General features: G+C 38.3%; 1 protein-coding gene across 1 annotated transcript in view; it reads right to left on the bottom strand.

Moving 5' to 3' along the window:
* Positions 1–23,175, bottom strand: part of LOC106883502 (exportin-T) — a 51,940-nt gene that overhangs the window by 26,723 nt on the left and 2,042 nt on the right. The window contains exons 2-8 of the mRNA XM_089350303.1: positions 14,583–14,668; positions 13,071–13,124; positions 10,480–10,549; positions 8,206–8,424; positions 6,080–6,163; positions 1,756–2,025; positions 562–641 (exon numbers count right to left, since the gene is read on the bottom strand). Of these exons, the coding sequence (XP_089206429.1) occupies positions 562–641; positions 1,756–2,025; positions 6,080–6,163; positions 8,206–8,424; positions 10,480–10,549; positions 13,071–13,124; positions 14,583–14,668 (863 nt within the window). The remainder of the gene's footprint in view (positions 1–561; positions 642–1,755; positions 2,026–6,079; positions 6,164–8,205; positions 8,425–10,479; positions 10,550–13,070; positions 13,125–14,582; positions 14,669–23,175) is intronic.

The raw sequence follows: 23,175 nt of genomic DNA, 5'->3' as shown, positions 1-23,175 counted from the left end.
AAAGGGATTAAGTCGATTACATCGACCCCAGGGCATAACTGGTACTTAATTTATCGACCCCAAAAGAATGAAACGCAAAGTGGACCTTGGCGGAATTTGAACTCAGAACATAACAGCAGACAAAATACTGCTAAGCATTTTGCCTGGCATGCAAACGTTTCTGCCAGCTCGCCGCTTCTTTCAGTTTCTGTCAATCAAATCCACTCACATGGTTTTGGTTAACCCAGGGCTAGAGTAGAAGACACTTCAAGGTGCCACACAGTAGGACTGAACCCAAAACCATGTGGTTTGAAAGCAAACTTCTTACCACACTGCCAGGCCTGCTGTTAACAATAGTCCCATTATTTACAGCAATGTTTTATTTTGCAGTTATTTTACACTTAGAAAATCAAACTTGGTAAGACTTATTTTATGCAAAGAATAAGTCGAGAAAAAAAAAAAGATTTTTATACAGAGAGCATATGAAGAACATCCATGCTGCTTGCAGGAAGCAGTGACTTCCATTTCAAAAGGTCACAGGGCATTTTTGGAATTACTCAAACACAAAATTATCATACTTACTTTTGATAACAGGAAAACAGATTCTGACCCATTCCATTAACGAGCTTTGCTAATTTCGCCATGTAGTCACCCTCTTCATCCTACGAGGCAACACGAAAGATTAATTCAACTTTATTTTCCTTCACAAACATGAAATTATTTAGGACAACAGAGTTTTGACATTTAGACACGTTATTTAACAATGAACAGTTTAGTTACGGTGATAAAGTGAACCGGGAGCGTTGGTGACATGGAGACGGTGACAGAATAGAAGAGTTAATGTTCTGATGTTGACAACAGTAGTGACAACCGAGACAGCAGAAATGGGTGGGGGTGGGAACAATGGCAGGGAAAATAATCAATACGTTGGTGCCATGGCCGCAGCTCTAAGCTGAAACTTTAAAAAAAAATAATAAAATAAAAAAAAATACCACTGCAACAATGACAGCACCACCACCAATAAATATGATATAAAGTTAATATATATATATATATATATATATATATATATATATACACACACACACACACACACAGAGGCACAGGTGTGTCTGTGTGGTAAGAAGCTTGCTTCCCAATCACATTGTTCCAGGTTCAGTCCCACTTTGTGACAACTTAGGCCAACCAAAGCCTTGTGAGTGGATTTGGTAGACGGAAACTGAAAGAAGCCTGTCGTATATGCACACACACACACACACACACACACACATAACCATCATTAAACGATGATGGTGAGTGTGTGTGTGTGTGTATTTATGCATGTGCATCTTTTGTGTCTGTCTTTGTCCCCCCAACATCGCTTGACAACCGATGTCAGTGTGTTGACATCCCCGTAACTTAGCGGCTCGACAAAAGAGACCGATAGAATAAGTACTAGGCTTACAAAGAACAAGTCCTCAGGTCAGTTTCTTCGACTAAAAAAATCCCTTAAGGTGGTGCTCCAGCAAGGCCGCAGTCAAATGACCGAAACAAGTAAAAGAATAACCGAATAACAAAGGCGGTGAGCTGGCAGAACCGTTAGGGCGCTGGGCGAAATGCTTAGCAGTAGTTCGTCTGCCGATACGTTCTGAGTTCAAATTCCGCCGAGGTTGACTTTGCCTTTCATCCTTTCGGGGTCAATAAATTAAGTACCAGTTACACACTGGGGTCAATATAATCAACTTAACCCCTTGTGGGCAATAAAGAAATAAGAATAACAGACTACATAAACAATACCTCATTGGGACACATCACTCCAGCGCTGTTCAGTACAGTAGCAAAGGATTCTATTAACTTGGTTTTCGCTACAGGTTCCATGCCCTTTGATATGATTTCATAGATGCAATCACAGGTACATTCTCTCAGTTGGGGGGAATTTAAAAAAGTCAGCAGTGCAGTAACAAACTGGTCGTTGGCCACAAGGTTTATATCTATCCAAGAGATAAACTTTCCAACAACCTCTAAACACAGACAGGCAATATCTGGTTGGCTTGACTGGTATGTCGTCTGGAAAGAGAGAAAGAAAAACAAAAATGAAGACAATTTGGAGTCGATCAAAAGACTAGAAAATATAAAGTCTAAACTACCATAGAACGGTGACACTGCAGGGGGGTGTGTGTGTGTGTGTGTGCATCTCAAACATAATACCATAATAATCCACTCAGCATGAAAAACAGACAATGATGATGCACATACTTATATTAGAGACAAAATATGGGATTTAATTATTACTATCTTTACAATAAAAGCTATTACAGAATGCTACAACTGAAATTTCTGCATGAACAAATACAAATATACATTATTTACATTTGACGGATATTTGTCCTCATCTTGCTTTGTTGTTAACACGTTTCAGCCTTCATCAAGTGTCTTTGCGAAATTTCGAACCTGGGTTCTCATTTTTGATATTATTATTATTATTACTGTTCTAGTCACTGCTTGGAATCGAACTCGGAATCTTGGAGTTAGTAGCCCGCGCTCTTAACCACTTCGCCACAAGTAGAGAGGCACAGATGTCGTCAGCTGTAAACATTAACTTATCTGTGTTAATGCTTCCAGTTGACTATCCTTCCACATAAAAATAACAATCATGGATCAACAAAGGAGCCTCTTTGTGACTCCACTGATTTTTACAAGGAAGGGTAATCAACCGTAAAACATTAGAAATCTCAGCCAAATCTCTCTCAAATAACATCCAACCATTTGGAAAAAAAGACACATATAGTGATGTAATCTAGGGACAAAGAATGCCTGAAGGGAAGACAGGAGGATCACTGTTGGAAGACTTTTCATCGCAGATCAAAGGCGGCGAGCTGGCAGAAACATTAAGCACGCCAGGCGAAATGGTTAGCCGTCTGCCGTTGCGTCCTGAGTTCAAATTCCGTCGAGGTCGACTTTGCCTTTCATCCTTTCGGGGTCGATAAATTAAGTGTCCGGTTACGCACTGGGGTCAATTCAATCGACTTAATCCCTTTGTCTGTCCTTGTTTGTCCCCTCTATGTTTAGCCCCTTGTGGGCAATAAAGAAATAAGATCTGCTAAATCAGGATTAACTGTGGATCAGACAACCCCTGCAAGAGTTTCGTGTCAGTGCCACTTAAAAGCACCCTGTACACTTTGTAAAGTATAGAAACAATGCCAAATCAGACTGGATCCTGGTACAGCTCCCCAACTTGCCAGTTCTGGTAAAACCATCCAGCCCTTGCCAGCATGGACAACGAACGTTAAATGATGATGATGATAACATACACACTCGCTGGTTTGCAGGGTTTTGAGAAGTGTGAAGTACCTCTTAGTCATGTCTACTTGGAGTAGCTAGCAGCAGCTGTCAGGGTCCCAGCTATGGGCTAACTAGCACATGTGATGTCAATCCATCTGAGCATGGTGATGTGGAAACACCCTTGCTTGGTGTCATGATACACAGTGAAACCACCAGGACAAAAGGATGCTGAGCTAGCATCCTCCTTTGAGAGGGACACCCTGATGTAAAAACACATAGTTTCACATGTTTATTGGTCAACTTGCTTCAGCTTGTCACTAAATACTAATCACAAAGATTTAGATAGTGGCACTATAATAATCCAATGGTAGACAGATGTCTCTTGCTATGGTGACCTCATATATCATTCCATCTCCTGAAAGTCAGATGACAATGGAAAAGCAGTGAAGTGTGACGCCTTAACACGGAAGCATGCAGAAAGTTACAACTTTTGTCTGTTAGATACGCTTCAAACCATGCAGATCTGCAATGGGACTAAATAGTCACGAGAGGTCATGCATGGAAAGACAGGAATGCTATTGACAACAAGGAAGCACAGACAGCAATCATCTGTGAAGGAGTAATCACCATATACATCTTTTATTATTTACTTGTTTCAGTCATTGGACAACGGTTATGCTGGGGAACCACCTACAATGATTTCATTCATTACCTAAGGCAAATTGTGTGTAAGGGAGAGGTACAGACAATTCTACAGACCGCCCCCCCCACCAGTGTATTCATAAAGCAGGAAAACAGAGGTCAGCCGATAGGATTTGAACTCAGAATGTAAAATTTCTGACATAAACAAAAAGAGAACAGCTGATTAAATCAATCCCAACATTTAGCTTACATTATCAACACAAAAAGAAAGTAAAAATTCAAAGTAAAATCGAAGCCATGTTTAGTGCAGTCGGCCTTCACTTGTGAGCAAGTATGGCCAGATATCAACCATACTGTCACTGATAGTTTTAGGTGCCTAATGTAGTCACAGACAGACATAAATGCTCTCTTTGCTCCCTTCTTTTTGACCAGGAGTCAGAGTCGGAAACAATTGAAGGGTAGCTGGAGTCGGAGTCAGCAAAACTATACAGACTGATTCCGACTCACAATATCTTTCCTTTAATATAAACCAGTTATAACATACATGCCTATTCAAAGTACAAGCATATGCTTTATGAGATATGTAGACCACAATCACTTGATTACATAAAGAGGAATCAGAGTTGTAGTTGAAGTTTTTTGTTTCGACTCCACAGCCCTGTTTTTGATCCAATGGGAAATCCAGTGAGAGCTGGAGGGATAGAGGGCTGCACCTGCTCTTGGCTGGCACTCAATACAGCGGAGGAGACTAGTACAACAGGAAATGAAATGTCTTACTCAAAGGCACAACTCACAACACCCATTCAAGGAATTGAACCAAAGACACTATGATCACTAATCAAACACCTTAACCACTAACCTATACATCAACACATCCATATGTTAATTCCGATGACAATTCCTTTTGATAGAAACCTTTTTAAGAGGTAAAACAGTTTAGTGATTTGATTCAATATATAACAAAACAATACAGATTACCTACTGGGATCCTTATTTTCCTTGATACATTATGGTCCCAGACAAGCATCATATTGAAATATTGAACTCTTCTGTAAGTTTTAACAACAATTGTGGCAACAATGATAAAGTCACACAAAATCTCATTTTTGACATCAGAAATGTTCCAATCATCTCTCACATAACTCCTCATCTTTCAACTCTGAGATGGCAAGCTCTTTTAGTATCAATCTGCCTGTGACCATTCCTAGTCCTATGACACAAAACCTCCTGTCTCATCTTCATCAGAATCTTATGTTATAGTTATCATCATCATCAGTATCATCAATGTCTGCTTCCCAAACTGGAATTGATTGGAAGAATTGTCGTTGTCCAAATTAGTGTATTTATTTGAACTGACTGGCCCTTGTAGATTGGTGAGGGAACCACATTTTAAATTTAGTCTTTTTAAAATTAATTTAAGAACATAGTGTATTTATAGGGAATGTGAAAATGTTTTTCTCAAACAATGTCATATCATATCACACAGAATGTAAATATTCATGCACACACACACAGCCTGATGAAGCAAGCCAAAACTTCAAAGTGACTGTTAACCTTTGACTTGTAAAAGTTTTATAAACAAACACTCCATAAAAAAGTATTGAGTAAGCCTAAACAAACAATATTACACAAACACACACAGAACTGGTTTCCATTCTCAAAGTATGTTAAACTCAAAGCGATAAATGACAACTGCCCATGGTGCCACACAATGAGACAAAGTTCCAAACTCATGTGATTGCAAAGTAAACACAAGTTATAAAAGGGTTAACCCTTTCGTTTCCATATTTATTTTGAGATACTCTGTGTTTCTTTTAATTAATTTTAAATATAACAAAGAATTTAGTAAAATAACTTAGTTATCATTAAGCTAGTGTTAGGAACATAAATTGTGACTAAGGTTTGGTGGAAGATTTTAATTCAAAATTTATGAAAACAAGACATTTGTACTACAGAGCCAGAGATGGTTTCAGTCGGGTTGGTAACGAAAGGGTTAAATTAATCATTTGTTAACCCTTTTGTTACTGTACTTATTTTGAGATGCTCTGTGTTTCTTACAGAGCCAGAGGTGGTTTCAACCGAGTTAGTATTGCAAGGGCTAAAAGCTCATCTAAAGAACTACAAATGTAGCCACTTACATTGAGGCACAAAACAAGGGTAGAAAAATAAGACAAAAAATGTAGAAATGTCAATTTACCATGATCTGTAACCAGGAATCTACCAACTGGTGTATACAGTGTTCCCTCATAGCATCCTTTAAGTTTGAATTACGATCAGCTTCCTGGAAATAAAGATGGTGTGTCAATCATAACTGTCAGACAACAATGGAATGATTTAAAGCAAAGAGGAAATTGGAATGATGTGAAGTATGGAAATATAGATAACTGTCATGCCAAATCCAACAACAGAAACATTAGCTCAATCTAGGATTTGTAACAAATCACTACTTACTTCCTACCTTAAGGGGCCACCTGGACACCTCATCACCACTATATCTTTGTGGTTCCTTATTTCTTTATTGCCCACAAGGGGCTAAACACAGAGGGAACAAACAAGGACAGACAAAGGGACTAAGTCGATTACATCGGCCCCAGTGCGTAACTGGTACTTAATTTATCAACCCCAAAAGGACAAAAGGCAAAGTCGACCTCAGAACGTAACGGCAGACGAAATACTGCTAAGCATTTCGTCCGGCGTGCTAACGTTTCTGCCAGCTCGCCTTTGGGGTTCCTATGACCTTTCTCACCCTCTCTTCTAATTGTGATTAGCAATGCAACTCCTCTACAAGAACCTGCCCTGCCTCCTCTCTCTCTCTCTCTCATACCTTAACTCCTCCTTACCTAGTACACAGCCTCCTCCTCCCTCAGGATTCAATAGTTTTGCAACCTACACAGTGGTGTAATGATAATGTTTCTAGTACAGACACAAGGCCTGAAGTGTGGGAGAAGGGAATGGTTGAATATATCGGCCCCAGTATTTGACTGATTCTTTATTTTATTGATGCCAGAGAGCTGAAGGTAAAGCTGCAAAGTTGACCTCAGCACGACTTGAAATTAGAACCTACTGAAAACCCAAAAAGCACTTTTTCCAATGCTCAAAGGATTCTGCTAATCCACTGCTGAATTTTGCATCTCATTCTAGGTAATAACTGGGGCTTTTGTTGTTGTTTTTCATACTTTCTATTTACACCTAATCTAAGTCCATAGTTCCATTCATCTTTCAACATTTGTCTCCTGTGCTGGCATGGTTGGACAGTTTGACAGGATCCAAAGATTGCGTTAAGAAAACTATGTTTGAATCAGTAACATCATCATGAATTATATAATAAGCAGGCATTAAATGCAGCTCAGGCAATTTTTGCTCCTGGCCTATTACAATGTAACAGCTGTTTAACCCAGTACTTCCCAAAGTCATCATCATCACTTAACGTCTGCTTTCCATGCTGGCATGGGTTAGATGGCTTGACTGAAACTGGTAAGCTACACCAGGTTCCAGTCTGAATTTGGCCTGGTTTCTACAACTGGATGTCCTTCCTAACACCAACCACTCAGAGTGTAGTGGGTGCCTTTTACAGGTCACCACACTAAATTTTTGCTTACCCTTCCTTATGAAAGAGAGAACAAAGTTTACATCCACATCATTTTTCTTCCTCTGTCGTAGCGTCAGACAAATTAAAAACCATCTTAATTAAACACTGCAATTTGTTTACCAACGCAACCCCTTCTTTCAGAGAAGGACTATTTAAACCTATCTTCAACTTGGACATGGTTAAAGGGCAATAACTGTAACTTAAATGACAAACATCACTGAGTTGGTCACCAATCAGTCTCTGAGATGCCGACAGTGCGTATGCAGACCAAGGTTTTACCAATGCTCTCAAACTTTCAGGAGGAAGGGGGCAAGTTGACTACATTGACCCTACTGCTCAACTGGAACCTATTTTATCAACCTTCAAAGAATAAAAGGCAGAATCAGACTCAGAGGAATTTGTACTCAAAACGTAAAAACGGAGAAAATGCTGCTAAGCATTATTATGCCCAGCATGCTAACCATTCTGCCAGCTCACTCACCGTTTAAAACAAAGGTTTGACAATGCCTATCTTTTTGAGGTGAATTTTAAAAAATACGAATGGAGGTTCTTAACGCTACAATTTAATACAATTGGCAATGTTTGAACCCTGAATTTTCAGTTTTGTATATGGAGATAATTTATCTATTAAAGAACAAATCAATATTAATTGGTCTGCAACAGACCAAAAATGATTAACGATATTTTACAGAACATTTCACAAATTAAATGTAGAGGAAGAATATACAACTTACATGATCTGAATGAATTATTTCTCGATCAACAACATCGTAATCAATAGCAGTTAGGATTCGCAAATACATTTCAATAGCCACATGGCCATAGGAAGAAGCCTGGAGGAGGTCAGAAAAATATGTTGGCCAACGATGGGGAAAGTCATTGAGGAATGCCAAAGAGAAAAGCTGCGCGATTTTGTTTTTCAAAAAAGACTTGTCTTTCGTAACACTTGATGCCTGAAAAACAAAAAGAAAAGCACACTTCAGGGTCCCATTGAATACAAGAAAAGCATAAAGTGAGATGATCTACATCTTTCTAATAAATGATTCTCCATAAACTTTTGCTAGGTTGAATAAAAGTGACTCATTTCTTGACCAATGTTCTTGTTTAATCCTTTTACCAACCTTGGTCCTATGATACAAATAGTATGTTGTAAAGTGATCTAAAAGACCTTCCATCAAAATTTCATGCTAATTTATGTTCAGAACATCAGTTTAATAATTACAGCTATTTAATTACATTATTATTTACAAAATTAACTGAAACGAAAGGCAGTTTATTTCAAAAGAAATACAATAACAAAAAGGATTAAGAACCACAATCTCTGACAATTTCCCAGATTCCACCCTCTGGAATTCCCTGACTTCCTACTAAAGTTCAGATTGAACATCTATTGTTTTAAAGACATATTGGAGAGAGCCCCTAATGGTGCTACCCCCAAGATACCTCTTCCTATCCCTCCCATCATACTTTAACCTTTCATCACCCAGCATAAAGCTACCTCCCTCAACACTACACCCCACCCTCACTTGACAGCTCTTGTCTTGCAAGTTACTTGGTGACTTTGCTAGTACTTGTGCCATGCAAAAAACACACAGTACATTCTAAAGTGGCTGGCATTAGGAAGGGTTTCCAGCCATAGAAACTATACCAAGGCAGACACTGGAGGTTCTTTGGTTCACCGGCTCCAGTTCAACCATCCAACCCATACCAGTATGGAAAACAAACATTAAATGATGAGGATATAGGAGATGGTGGAGATATAAAATCTTTAGAGTACTGGCTAAAATGTCATGCAGTAGTTCTTGGGGCACTTTACATTCTGAGTTCAAATCCTGCCGAGGTCAACTTTGCCTTTTTCTTCAGAGGGCAATAAAATAAAAAAACTAGTACAGGGATCAATGTAACCAACTAACCCCTTTCCTCAAAACTATTAAACTTGAATCTAAATTTAAAACAATACTAATCCAATGTTAACACCATCTCCATAACTACAAAACTCTTCAAGAGGAGAGCAACTATCATTGCTTGAATGTTCTCTCCAGCTGTGAATCCCCACTTCTTCAGATTTCAACCTTATCCATTCAGCCCACATCTGCATATTTGCTCTTTGGTACAAATAAGTTAAAGAAAGACCAAACACACCAAACTAAATAAAAAATCTACTGGATTAGTGTCTGAATTACATTCTCAATACACAAGAATGAATTAAGAGTATAGTTGAACAAACAACACAAAGAGCTAGTAGATATTTTCTGAGAATTCATACTGAATTCCTAAAGCCATCTGAGCCAAAAATGGTACAACAGATGTTGGGACAATAAAATGGTTATGCAGTTATTGTCAACTTTCATAATGGCTACCATATTAATTATTGTTAACAAGAAAAATAGAATTAACCCTTCTGATATCAACCCACCTATGGTATAAACTTGTTTTAAACTGATCTAAATTAAAACTGTCCCTCAAAATTTCATGTTAATTTATGTTCCAAATACCAGGTTAATAACGACAAAATTATTTAACTAAGTTATTCATTATTTTCAAAATTAAATGAGTCTAAAGTAATGTATTTTAACCCTTTCGTTAACTGTATTTATTTTGAGATGATTCATATGTTTCTGTCAATTACTTTAAATATAACAAAGAATTTAGTAAAATAACTTGGTTATCATTAAGCTGGTGTTAGGAACATAAATTGTGACTAAGGTTTGGTGGAAGATTTTAATTCAAAACTTATGAAAACAAGATATTTGTAGCCAGAACCAGTTTCAGCTGGGTTGGTAACAAAAGGATTAACAAAAATATGGTAACAGAAAGAAACAAAAGAAATCAGGAAGAAAGCTGCTTTCAAATGATTTTGTTGTGTAACCAGAAAATTTAACTATTGCCATTCAGTTCTATTCATTCAAGCTTGATCCATAAAATAAGTACAATGGGTGGCGGGGTGATCAATAAAAGTTATGGTCATAGTCAAATGAGTGAAAGAAAAAACAGTAAAGAATACTGACCTGCATTTGGAGACAGGTCATCAGGAACTCTCTCACAATCTGCTGATCCTCAGACCCTGCAGTTTGGTACCTAAAAATCAAAGAAGGGGAAATATTTATTTAGATGAGGTATGAATTTGATTTTTAAAAATATCCAAATTACATTACTTGAAAATTTGGTAATCAAAATAAAATTATTTTCAGTCTTGTTTTATTTCCCCATTTTGTTGATTAAACTTTAAGCAGAAGCATATAGGACAGCTTTTATAAAGATATTGTTTTATGAATCAACATTCCAACCAAACTATTTTCATTCAAGAACTAAAGAGTTTAAAGTAGGTCACTAAAATGCACTCTAGAATGAACCAAAGACCTGGCACAGCAAATATAAATTAAACTAAATTAATCCCTTAACGTTTAATCCAGCCCAAATATTCTATCAGTTTTATGTCAAAACTGACCAGATCCAACCCCTTACCATACATTCTAAAAATATACAAACATGTCCTTCTAAAAATATACAAACACACCACAGAAATCTTGAAACTACAAGATAATGGGTGATTAATTCAAAACAATGTGAATAAATAAATGATACATTTGACAAAGAAATTTGAATGCTGAAGGCTTAAATACACAAAACAATGGCAAACAACTGTCAGCACTTAAGCTTGCTTCCCAACTGTATGGGCTCAGGATCAATCCCACTGTATGGCAACTTGGGCAAGTGCCCTCAACTAAAGTCCCAGATCAACCAACTTCTTTGTAAGTGGATTTCACAGACAGAAACTGAAAGAAGATATTATATATGTATATGTGTTTGTGTGTAGCTTTGTCTTGACATCACATGCTGGCTGTAAATAAGCATCACCATCAAACAAGCAATGTTGTTCATTTCCAACCTTTTCTAAAAACATGTCTGGCCATGGAGAAATATTACCTTAATTGGGAACAGTTAAGTGCTGGAGACAGGAAGGGCATCCAGCAATAGAAAATCTGCCTCAACAATTTCCATCTAATCCCTGCAAGCATTCACTGACCAACAGCCTTCAACCATTAACTCACGGACATTCAAGTTTCTTCTGCCTTTTCTGTCAATATCATGGCAATCTCTGCTGGTTGTGTGAACCTTCCACTCAGACCTATCTGTCTCTTCAAATCCTGCAACCCTTGCTATATATCCCACTCTCTTACTGAACACATCACCTGGTCATTTATCCTCAGAGCTACAGCCCTCCAGAGTCCACAGTTCCCCTACAAACATCAACCTATATGATCAAATGCCATCAAATTCAGTTTTTATTGGGGATGGAAGTCATGGGCACAACATTTCCTCCTTGTATTTTCTCATCTTCCACTTATTTCTGATACTAGTCCAACCCATGCTAGCATGGGTTGGACGATTTGACTGAGGACTGGTGAAACCGGATGGCAACACCAGGCTCCAATCTAATTTGGCAAAGTTTCTACAGCTGGATGCCCTTCCTAACGCCAACCACTCAGAGAGTGTAGTGGGTGTTTTTACGTGTCACCCGCACGAAAACGGCCACGCTCGAAATGGTGTCTTTTATGTGCCACCCGCACAAGCCAGTCCAGGGGCACTGGCAACGATCTCACTCGAAAATCCTACGGGAGCCAGTCAGGCGGTACTGGCAACGGCCACGCTCAAAATGGTGCATCTCATGTGCCACCCGCACAAGAGCCAGTCCAGGGGCACTGGCAACGATCTTACTTGGCTTGCCGGGTCTTCTCACGCACAGCACATTTCCAAAGGTCTCGGTCAGTAGTCATCGCCTCGGTGAGGCCCAATGTACGAAGGTCTTGCCTCACCACCTCAGCCCAGGTCTTCCTGGGCCTACCTCTTCCACGGGTTCCCTCAACTGTTAGGGTGTGGCACTTTTTCACGCAGCTATCCTCATCCATTCTCACCACATGTCCATACCAGCGCAATCGTCTCTCTTGCACACCACAACTGATGCTTCTAATGTTCAGCTTTTCTCTCAAGATACTTACACTCTGACGGGTATTCACATTGACATTACACATCCAACGGAGCAAAATGGATACCTCAAAAATTTGGTAATCAAAATAAAATTATTTGATTACCAAATTTTCATGTTTGGGGGGTGGCGGGAGAAGAGGAAGATGTAGGGAGGGAGAAGGAGGATGTATAATTGCCAGTAATTAATATGAATGAAAACCGTATTGTTTCTTGGAAAGAATTAAAGTAGAGAAAAAACAATCTACTATAATAATAATCTTGTATTTTTCGTTCACAACATATGAACAAGAAAGGAAGGGGTGATAGATGAATAAGGAAGGAAGAGGTGATGGCAAACTGGTAGTGGGAGCGTTTCAACTATGTGAGTATGTGTAGAAGGGTAGTATGTGAATGTGTGAACCAGCATCCTTTCAGTAACAAACGATGATTGATGTCACATCTTAAAAGCGAACCACGAGATAACATTGACAAATGTATTAATTTGATTTTACCATCCATAGTTATATATAAAATACTGCAATTAGCTGTCATTTTTTATGGCATGGGGTCAGCTAGTTAAAGAATAATTCCTTAAAACAAGGTTTTCTTGAGAAAAAAATATATTAAATACCTTTGCTTAAGATATGACTCCAAAACTTGAAGGAAGAAAAATCTGGCATTATCACTGAAACAAAAACATAATCTTTATCACAAATGGTTATTGTTAAACAGAGAACGTAATTAAATGTCTGAAATGAAGCAATGCATGTAAACATCATGTGCAGTCTTGTGACTTTGCATACAGGGCCAGCTCAAAGTAACAGCAACTTGGGCAGTTGCCCAGGGTGCCAAAGACAAGGAAATTTCTACAACCATCAGTTTGTACACGCTTAAGTTCAGCTTGCGAGTTGTTGTTGGCACTCCATCGCTTACGACGTCAAGGGTTCCAGTTGATCCGATCAATGGAACAGCCAGCTCATGAAATTAACGTGCAAGTGGCTGAGCACTCCACAGACACGTGTACCCTTAACGTAGTTCTCGGGGATATTCAGTGTGACACAGTGTGACAAGGCTGACCCTTTGAATTACAGGCACAACAGAAACAGGAAGTAAGAGAAAGTTGTGGTGAAAGAGTACAGCAGGGTTCACTACCATCCCCTGCCGGAGCCTCGTGGAGCCTTTAGGTGTTTTCGCTCAATAAACACTCACAACGCCCAGTCTTGAATCGAAACTGCGATCCTATGACCGCGAGTCCGCTGCCCTTACCACTGGGCCATTGCGTTTCCACTCAGCTTGCCTAGGGTGCCAGTAAACCCTAGAGCCAGTCCTGTTTGCAGACAGTGCTCCTCTTACAATGATAGCTTTTTTTACTATAATCCTTTTCCATGACCTCACTAGCCCGACTAGTGCATTCTCAATAATGAACACTTCATTACATTCCTAAGAACATTTTATTCTCTTCTTTGTAAATAGTGTCTCATACTTTTTTAAGCAACTTTTTTTTATATCTTGATTTTATACACAGCTAGTGAAATAAAAAGAACAAAAGAAAATGAGTCACTGTTTTGAAATAGTTAAAAATACAAAGTAAACCAGCATGAGTTTGTACCGGAGGCAGTGTGGTAGTTCAAATAAATTACTGACGAAATGAAGAGATCCAATATTTGCAGGCCCTTCATCAAAGAAGAGAGAAAAATAAAAGTTCTGCATTTTGGGGTTGAAATATATCTGAACATATAATTTATGGACACACAGAACTTTTGTTTCTTTTTGATAAAGATGCCAAAGCCTAAAATGCCAGACCCAACCCTTCATTTTCTCATCAAGTAACAACAAACTCGTACACTATTTTGCTCAAACTTCTTTACTCTTGTCTCTAGAATTATAAATTTATTAACAAGCACAATTTAAAGTCTCATTGTCCTAATCTTTTAGATTCCTTATCTAGCAGAATAATTCTCAAAAAATATATTTAAAGACATTTTTTAAGACATTCTCAAAATTCCAATCTTCTCTGGAAGCAACAATCATTCTAACATAACACCCATCTTATAGTTATGTAAAGCTGTCATAAGCTAATTTTGCACTTAAACACACACACAGGAATTCAAACAAGTCAATACAATGTTATTTATAAACAGACCTGTTGTATTTGCCACAAGTAAAGGCAGTAATACAGAGTTTCCAACCATCGTCTGATCTCTTCAGCAGTTCAAAATAAGTCAATATCTGAAATAGATAAGAAAACAGAAATAACAAAAAAGGAAAGCAAAGATTAGTTTTAGAAAGTAGTGAACTGGAGGTTAGGGTGTTCCCCTCATAATCACAAGGTCGTTTTCAATTCCCAGACTGGGTAGTGCATTGTGTTCTTGAACAAAACACTATTTCCCATTGCTCCAGTTAGTGTAGTGGTAAATGAGTAAACCTGTGACGGACTGATGTCCTGTTCAAGAGGAATGTTGTGATCTTGGTCACTTACATGCCATGGAAACCAGGTAACCAGGCCCCTGAGTCCTACAATTGAAGTCAGAATATCCAGGGGTTGATGATGAAAATAACCAGGCCCCCGCTGCTCCCCAGGGAATGCATAAAACAAAATAAAATAGGTTTAAATTCTATATGTATTTATTGTTAACAATGGATGCCCAAGAAAGAAATGAACTAAACATCCGCTACAAGAGGTGTACTGTTAATGTGTATGAATGGGGACGGACAAATAAGCCAAAAGAAAAGCTGTGCGTAGGAAATTAGATGTAATAAACAAGAGAGAAGTAAAGCAATGCTGGTTCAGCGAGGCGATGTATAAAGAGGGTGATGGCTGTATTAAAAAGTGCCGAGAGCTCGAAGTAGATGGAAGAAGGGCACTTAGGCAAGTATGGGATGAAGCTGTGAAAACTGATCTCAAACTGCTGCTGGACATCACAAAGGAAATGACAACAGAGTGATAATTGGCAACAAACAGTGCTACAAAGAACTTGCCCAACCATGAAAGCATGACAGAATGAATGTTAGAATGGTGGTAATAATGGAAAGACTAGGATGTATAATATAGCTACACCAGCTCTCAAACTGGTTATGTTCCTGTAAAGCAGCGTCTCTCAACCAGGCTTCCACAAAAGGTTCATAGGGGTTCCATGAGAGAGAGTGAGATAAGCTAATGCTAATTTCATGATCATATCACTATACATGCACAACATATTATTGGTTATTGTAATATAGACATCATCCTGTCTAACCTATTATGTTATCAAAAAATTATAACCATATAATGATATTTACGATATTTACCATGTGAAGTACAGTGGAAAAAATATGAGAAAGATATAGTATATAATTTTTTGTGTGCAGGGGTTCTGTGAGATATGTAATTTATTTTAAGGGTTACACAAGGGTAAAAAGGTTAAGAAAACACCTGTGAAGTTTCCATTTGCTACAACACCTCCCCACACCCCTTCAAAACTCCCCTTCTTTCCTATTCAATGTAAGAAGCCACTCATTGCAAGGTATGCACCTGTCAATATGCAATCTCCACTTATCACCATCCATATAGTTCCACATCTCTCTCCAGTCACAATACCTGGGTAGAGAGTGATTGCATTAAATCTATCCTTCCCCAATACACCCTACCATTACCCTTCTCTATTGCTAACCAACCACGCCCTCTCCCTCAGCTCACTTCATCATTTAACGTCCGTTTTCCATGATGGCATGGGTTCAACGGTTCAACAGGAAATGGCCAGCTGAAGAGCTGCCTTAGCTCCATGTCTGTTTTGGCATGGTTTCTATGGCTGGATGTCTTTCCTAATACCAGCAACTCTACAGAGCGTACTGGGTGCTTTTTACATGCCACCAGCACCCACAAGATTATGAACGCTCACCTGAAGAGGGGTGCAAGCCACATACCTGTATGCAAAGACAGCCACAATTTTACTTAGCTTGACATGCCTTAAGCACAGTAAATCACCAGATGTCTCAGTCCTGTCATCCCCTGTGAGACCCAACATCTGAAGAGTCATCCACTGACAAATATTACATGTAGCTGTTGTTACATTCTCTTTCATTCCTCTTCTGCCATTCTCTCCTCCTCATCAGACTGATTCCCCAAATTATACTCTTGCTTCTCTCATCCGTTCAACTTAGTTCAATTTCTAACATCTCTCTTCATATTTTCATTATTTCTGGTCATGCTGCCTTGAATGAACAGAGACAATATATATAGGAAGGTAGGACTTTTTAGTCTTGTGGGGTACAAGGTAACCTCACTAATGTGCTATGATAAAATGCACTCGGTACTCTGTAGAGTGGTTGGCAAACAGGCAGAGACAAGAGAAGTACAATGTAACCCTTTAGTCCTTGGAACAATGCTTCTGGCACTGATACTGCAAAACACACTCAGTACATTCTTCAAAGTGGTTGGCCTTAGAGAGGGTATTCATCCATAGCAAACAAGCCATGAATGGAATATGAGATGAAGACAATAGTCCTCCAATGTATATAGGACAGCAAATCCAAGTAAGAACTGGTTCTAACCAAGACAGCTCATCCAATCCATACTGGTAAAGAAGGAAAACGTAAAATGATGACAACAATGATGCTGATGATAAATGCATATTGACATAGTATTGCATACATATACACTCAATGATGCATATTGATACAGCACTGACTATATACACAGTTATGTATATTGATGATAGAGTATTGAGTACATATACACCCAGTGATGTATTTTTATATAGCACCGAGTATGGATACACCATATGATGTATGGAGAAGATCATTAAAGATAACCTTGGAAAAAATTCAATAGTCATTTTGTAATAATTGATTTCTTAAGTAATCATAAGAACACAAATTTAAAATAAAAAGAGTGACATTTATATTGGTAAAATTCTTGAGAAATGGCTTGGAATTATGAAATCAGTGTGCCAAGAGCTCTGCCTCTTTCATACTGATTTTATTCTTGATTGCATTTTATTGCTTAATCAGAGGAGGACAGGTAGTACATATGAACTAAGACATTGCTAAGGATACAAATGTCAGGTGACACGAATGTCAGGTAACTTGAACAAAAATGATGAAATACTAGATGATTATTTTCTTCCTGAAACACGAGCACAAAACCTTTTGGCACAGCTGTTTTGGTACTGCCCATTTGGTATCACCAATTTGACACTGACGTCAAATGTTTCTCTCATTCTCAACCATACTTCTGTTTGTGTGTGCGCGGGCATACTTTGCATTATGTGTACGGGGAGAGGGAAAATGCTTATTTCAATCATGTTCAATTATAGGCGCAGGAGTGACTGTGTGGTAAGTAGCTTGCTTACCAACCACATGGTCCCGGGTTCAGTCCCACTGCTTGGCACCTTGGGCAAGTGTTTTCTACTATAGCCTCGAGCCGACCAAAGCCTTGTGAGTGGATTTGGTAGACGGCAACTGGAAGAAGCCCGTCGTATATGTATATATAGATATATATATATATACATATGTTTGTGTGTCTGTTTGTCCCCCAGCATCGCTTGACAACCGATGCTGGTGTGTTTGCGCCCCCGTAACTTAGCGGTTCGGCAAAAGAGACCGATAGAATAAGTACTAGGCTTACAAAGAATAAGCTCTGGGGTCGATTTGCTCGACTATGAAGGCGGTGCTCCAGCATGGTCGCAGTCAAATGACTGAAACAAGTAAAAGAGAGTAATTAAAAAGTTGTAATGCGTCTCTACTATATGTTAATACTTCTATACATACATGTTTGCCTCCAGAGTCAAAGGGTATTGTTACCAAAACAGGTTTCATGTCCAATTAGCCATGCCAAATCACCAACAGCCAAACATGTACTGTATTTGGCACATTTTAATCATATTTTGCTGTATACATGTTGCCACTGAAACACCTACCTGTTACTCTAATAACAATCAGATCTGGATCCTAGATAACCAAATTTTTGCTATTACTGTTTTACAAATGCAACAATTAGATACAACCCAGGTTCTGATCAGTGGTCAAGAATGGTGGATCAAGAGCATTAAAATGACATTTTAATGCCCTTAAAGAACACAAGACAAAATTTGGCTTTGATAGAAGTGAGAAACTGCAGAACACTTTGTTGAATATATAGTCTAAACAGGTATTTTACATTTTCAGCTACATAGTTACACATGCAACGCTACACAACATTTTCAGCTACACAGTTACATATGCCTCACTACACAACATTTTCAGCTATACAGTTACACATGCCTCACTACACAATGTGAGTGACATAGATACTTTACTGGATGGTATTTCATCATATGGTCAGTATATATATTGTGCATCAGTTATATAGTCTTACTACACTTTGTTTAACCTTTTCACATTCAGTACTATCAAATGTAATGCTTATATCTATATATATATAAAAAAAAAACAGGATGTGTCTGTTTGTGTGTTTGTCATGTCGTTAAAACTCAAGATCCACCAACCGATTTTAATGAAATTTTACACATGCATTACATAGGGTCAATGAAGTGCCATGGGCCAAAAAGATTTTCAACTTCTTGCCTAATGTGCGCCCAGGGGCAGATAAACCGCATTTTTAAGCATTTTTGCAGCATTCAAACCTGTAACTTGAAGATTATCCAGTCGCTTTCCTCCAAATTTGTAACAAACATTTTACCAGGCTCCTCAAATAGCTGTTGACTAAAAAAAATTTTCGACACCGACAATGGGCCCCCAAAAATGCAGATTAATTGGATTTGAATATACTGCACTGGGCTTTATCTTTGCTTTAGGTCATTTTCCGGCGATAAAATATTGACACAACTTATGCATTATAAGTAGTGTATAATATTTCATGAAAACCCTTTTGTCCAATTTGGCAGAGGTCGGTGCCCTGTTGATGTTTCATGTTACCATCCCACACACCACCGGGCCATGTGCATGTGTGTGCAGCAGGGCAAAGGAACAACAAACCCATTCATCCATTCTTCAGAAGTGCCTTGTTGGTGTTTCACGTTTCCAATCCTGTGCAACACAGCATAGCCCAGCAGCATGTCTGCTTTCTATGTCATCCATGTCTGAACTATATAATGCAAAATCTTCATATAAAAAAAAAAAAAAAACTGCTAACTGTTGTGACTGTTTCCAGACCCCAGTAGTAGGTCTCTCCCAGTGTGTACAAATTGTTGTTTTTATTCTTCATTCAAAAATCAACACAGAAAACACAAATTTCAGTAAATAAACCTTCTGTTAATTGTTTGCGTGTGTCTTATTAATAATTTTACATGCAGCCCTAGAAAGACATTTTCATTCTCCATAAACATCAATGAACAACATCATCATCGTTTAACGTCCACTTTCCATGCTGGCTTGGGTTGGACGATTTGACTGAGGACTGGCGTACCAGATGGCTGCACCAGGCTCCAATCTGATTTGGCAGTGTTTCCACAGCTGGAATCCCTTCCTAACGCCAACCACTCCGAGAGTGTAGTGGGTGCTTTTATGTGCCACCAGCACGAGGGCCAGTCAGGTGGTACTGGCAATGGCCACGCTAAAATGGTGTTTTTTACATGCCACCTGCACAGGAGCCAGTCCAGCGGCACTGGCAACAACCTCATTTAAATGTTTTTTCATGTGCCACCGGCACAAGTGCCAGTAAGGCGACGCTGGTAATGATCACGCTTAAATGGTGCTTTTTACGTGCCACCAGCATAGTACAACCACAACAGAAAACATCTCACAGCAATCCCTTTTCAACAACCACCCATTAGTGTGGTTCTTGAGACCTTTAGTTCTAACTCAATACACTGCACAAGCAGTAAGCATTCACTTAAAGGAGACTTCTAATTCAGTAGGCTCAATAATTACATCAACAAAAATTGGAAGCAAATGACGGAGCAAAGTTTCCAATAGGTCTTGCTAGAGAGACTATATAGTTGATGCAGTGCAATGTGGTACCTTATGACCCTTTGGTCAACACAGTGTATAAGGTACATAAATGATTACAAATTCTGGTGTAATCGCAATTAAAACCCATCAAAATACCTTCATTTCCCATACAAATCTTCCTCTTCACCCTATTTTCAGGTCACACACCTATGGCCACAAACGTTTGTCAAAAGATCTGCACATAATACCCGTAACTTACATTTAAACATCATTCCAAATGTAAGTATTGAATACACCCATTGATCGACAACTTCAACCTGCCCTCCACACACGCGTGTGATCGTCACGCAACCTCGACACATTTGCGAACATGTTAAAACTTCTATAAATAGAAAATGCAAATATCATAATACATGTCTCATTCAATGTGTTTACTAAATGAGCAGTGACTGGGTCATTCACTGCACATTTGCAACTATTCAACTTTTTTCATACCCATGAATTATTTGCAACTAAAACCTTCCAAAGTTAACCCTGAACAATACTTCAGATCAACCACACACTTATAACCCTAACATTCTAAAAGATTCCAATTCAGGGGTCAGGAAAATATTTCTAAATAGGTGACTATGTGCAATCCACAAAACACCCTTATGTCGGTACACAAACATTCTAGATCATGTTTCATGCAGTTCGTGTTTATCACAACAAAAATCTCGAACCTGCACCCAACCAATGCACCCATTTAGCTTCTCCAGTTCACACAAATCTTTACCTCCAGAACTGCAACCCCTAAAACTTACTATCTGCTCACATTTTCAATACTTTCTTCAATTTCACCTTTCCTTAAGACAGTACAGTAGTGATTTTAGGGAAATTCGGTTGCTATTTCTAGCAGGTCAAATGACCACGTAGAAGCTTACTTAGGTTGTTTAGTCCACGTCAACAGATTGTGCCAAACTGGCTCAAATGCATTCCAATCATTAGCACTTCATTTTATTCCCTATAATCTGGATTACATTATCGTATGTGGTCCAGATTACACGTAGTTAAAACGGTAGGGTGTAATGTGAGAGATTTGGTTGTTTCTAAGAGAGGGAGAGTGACGATTTAAGAGACTCCTCAAGCAGTGTAGCTGAGTGGGACGGTGTGCTACATTTGCGAGTTTTTGGCAGTGTCTACATACTTTAAGATATCAGGGAAAATAATCAAGTGGTACCAAATAGCTTACAAAGAGGGGGGGGGGGGGGGAATCAGTATTATTCTGTAATTTATCGCCCGATTAACAACAGCCACATTCGACTGTATTTCTCGCCTTGGAGTTGTAGGGACACCGCGTGACTTAAACGGACTCGTCCCTCCCCTGACCGGACCACAACCGATTTCTAAGATAAAAAAAAAGAAGGCAGAATTGATCTCAGTACTTTATTCATTGACTCCAAATTAATGAATGGCAAAGTTAACCACGGCAGAATTTCAACGGTCTACATAGATAATGTAAACATAGGTACATGTATACAGGTCAGGAGTTCGTTGCAAAATGACATTGCAAAAGAAAAAGAAAAATATTTCAGACGTTTCTTTTTCTTTCTTAGTGTCTATTCTTTTATGGACGCCTGCAGGTTTCAGTTGGAAAACTGGTTTAATTCTCGAACATTTACAGCTGATAGCGTTGGTGGATATAATACTTCTTTGGTATAGAATTACATTCGTTTTTTTTTCTTCCAGAAATTCGAGAAACCGAAGAATATCGGATAGAAAAACGAAACACAAGATGGTGTGGGGAGTTCCAAGGGTCAGGCTGTCAAGTGTTTAATATTTCCCATAAAAACATTTGCTTTATATTATTTCCAAAATGAATACTTAGTCAAAATAGAAACAAAGGATTTTTATTTTCTTAAGCACCTAACAGTGAGTGTCACTGACCCCTTAGGTATTCTTAGCTGTCGTCGTTGTGGCTGAGTATATCCAAGTTCCTTGACATTCAACAACAAATAAAAATGATACTAATTCGGCCCATGACATAAAAGGTAGATGCCAACAGAGACGGACACATAAACTCGTAAGACAGCTCCACACAGCTTACAATGGTCTTTTTTTTATTACAATAATATAAAGAGACCATGATTTAAAGTCCCACTTACGACCAATGATGACATCTGCTAATGAAATGGCGCAAATCAACCTGTTTAATGCGGAAATGCTACATTTCCCAATGATGTCTTTTACAAAACACGACTTGAATGCTATTTCGTGCAACAATTTTTATTTTAGAAAAATCTGCCATGTAATACTAAATAATCCATGTCTTGCAAAGTAAATAAACAAACGTTGATTATGCCATATATACATATATATATATATATATATATATATATATATATATATATATATATATATATAGGGCATAACTTAAAAAATCAATTACCATAAAGTCAGAATATACAAATATTAGAATCTAAAGTAAACTTGGTGCTCAGTTTTCTTATGAAGTCGTCTGTTATAATTGCATTTCCATTTCGGATGGTTTTATTAGGAATAAAACTAGATTGACTCTAAGTGTTCACTAATTAGTGTTTAATCTCAATTAAAAACACATGAAAACAAATAATTACAAGTTCTAAAAATAGGACCGATTTACTCCATTCTGACCAAAGATCTTTGATTCACAGACTATTTATTCTGTAATCGTGTGTAATCTAGTCGGTACCCCAAACACAGAATATTAATAATTCAAGAATGGATTATAATACTTTAGTAGCATGTTTTTGTTATCTACTCATGGTACTGGTAGCATTGTTAGAGTAAATAGAATTTTTCATAATTATTGCATCAGTTTTATTAGATTGTGTGCAATATTATGAAAT

The sequence above is a fragment of the Octopus bimaculoides genome, chromosome 4 (assembly GCF_046866305.1).
Source record: "Octopus bimaculoides isolate indiv1 chromosome 4, ASM4686630v1, whole genome shotgun sequence".
Taxonomy (NCBI): domain Eukaryota; kingdom Metazoa; phylum Mollusca; class Cephalopoda; order Octopoda; family Octopodidae; genus Octopus; species Octopus bimaculoides.
This window is presented reverse-complemented; position numbering and strand designations above follow the sequence as displayed.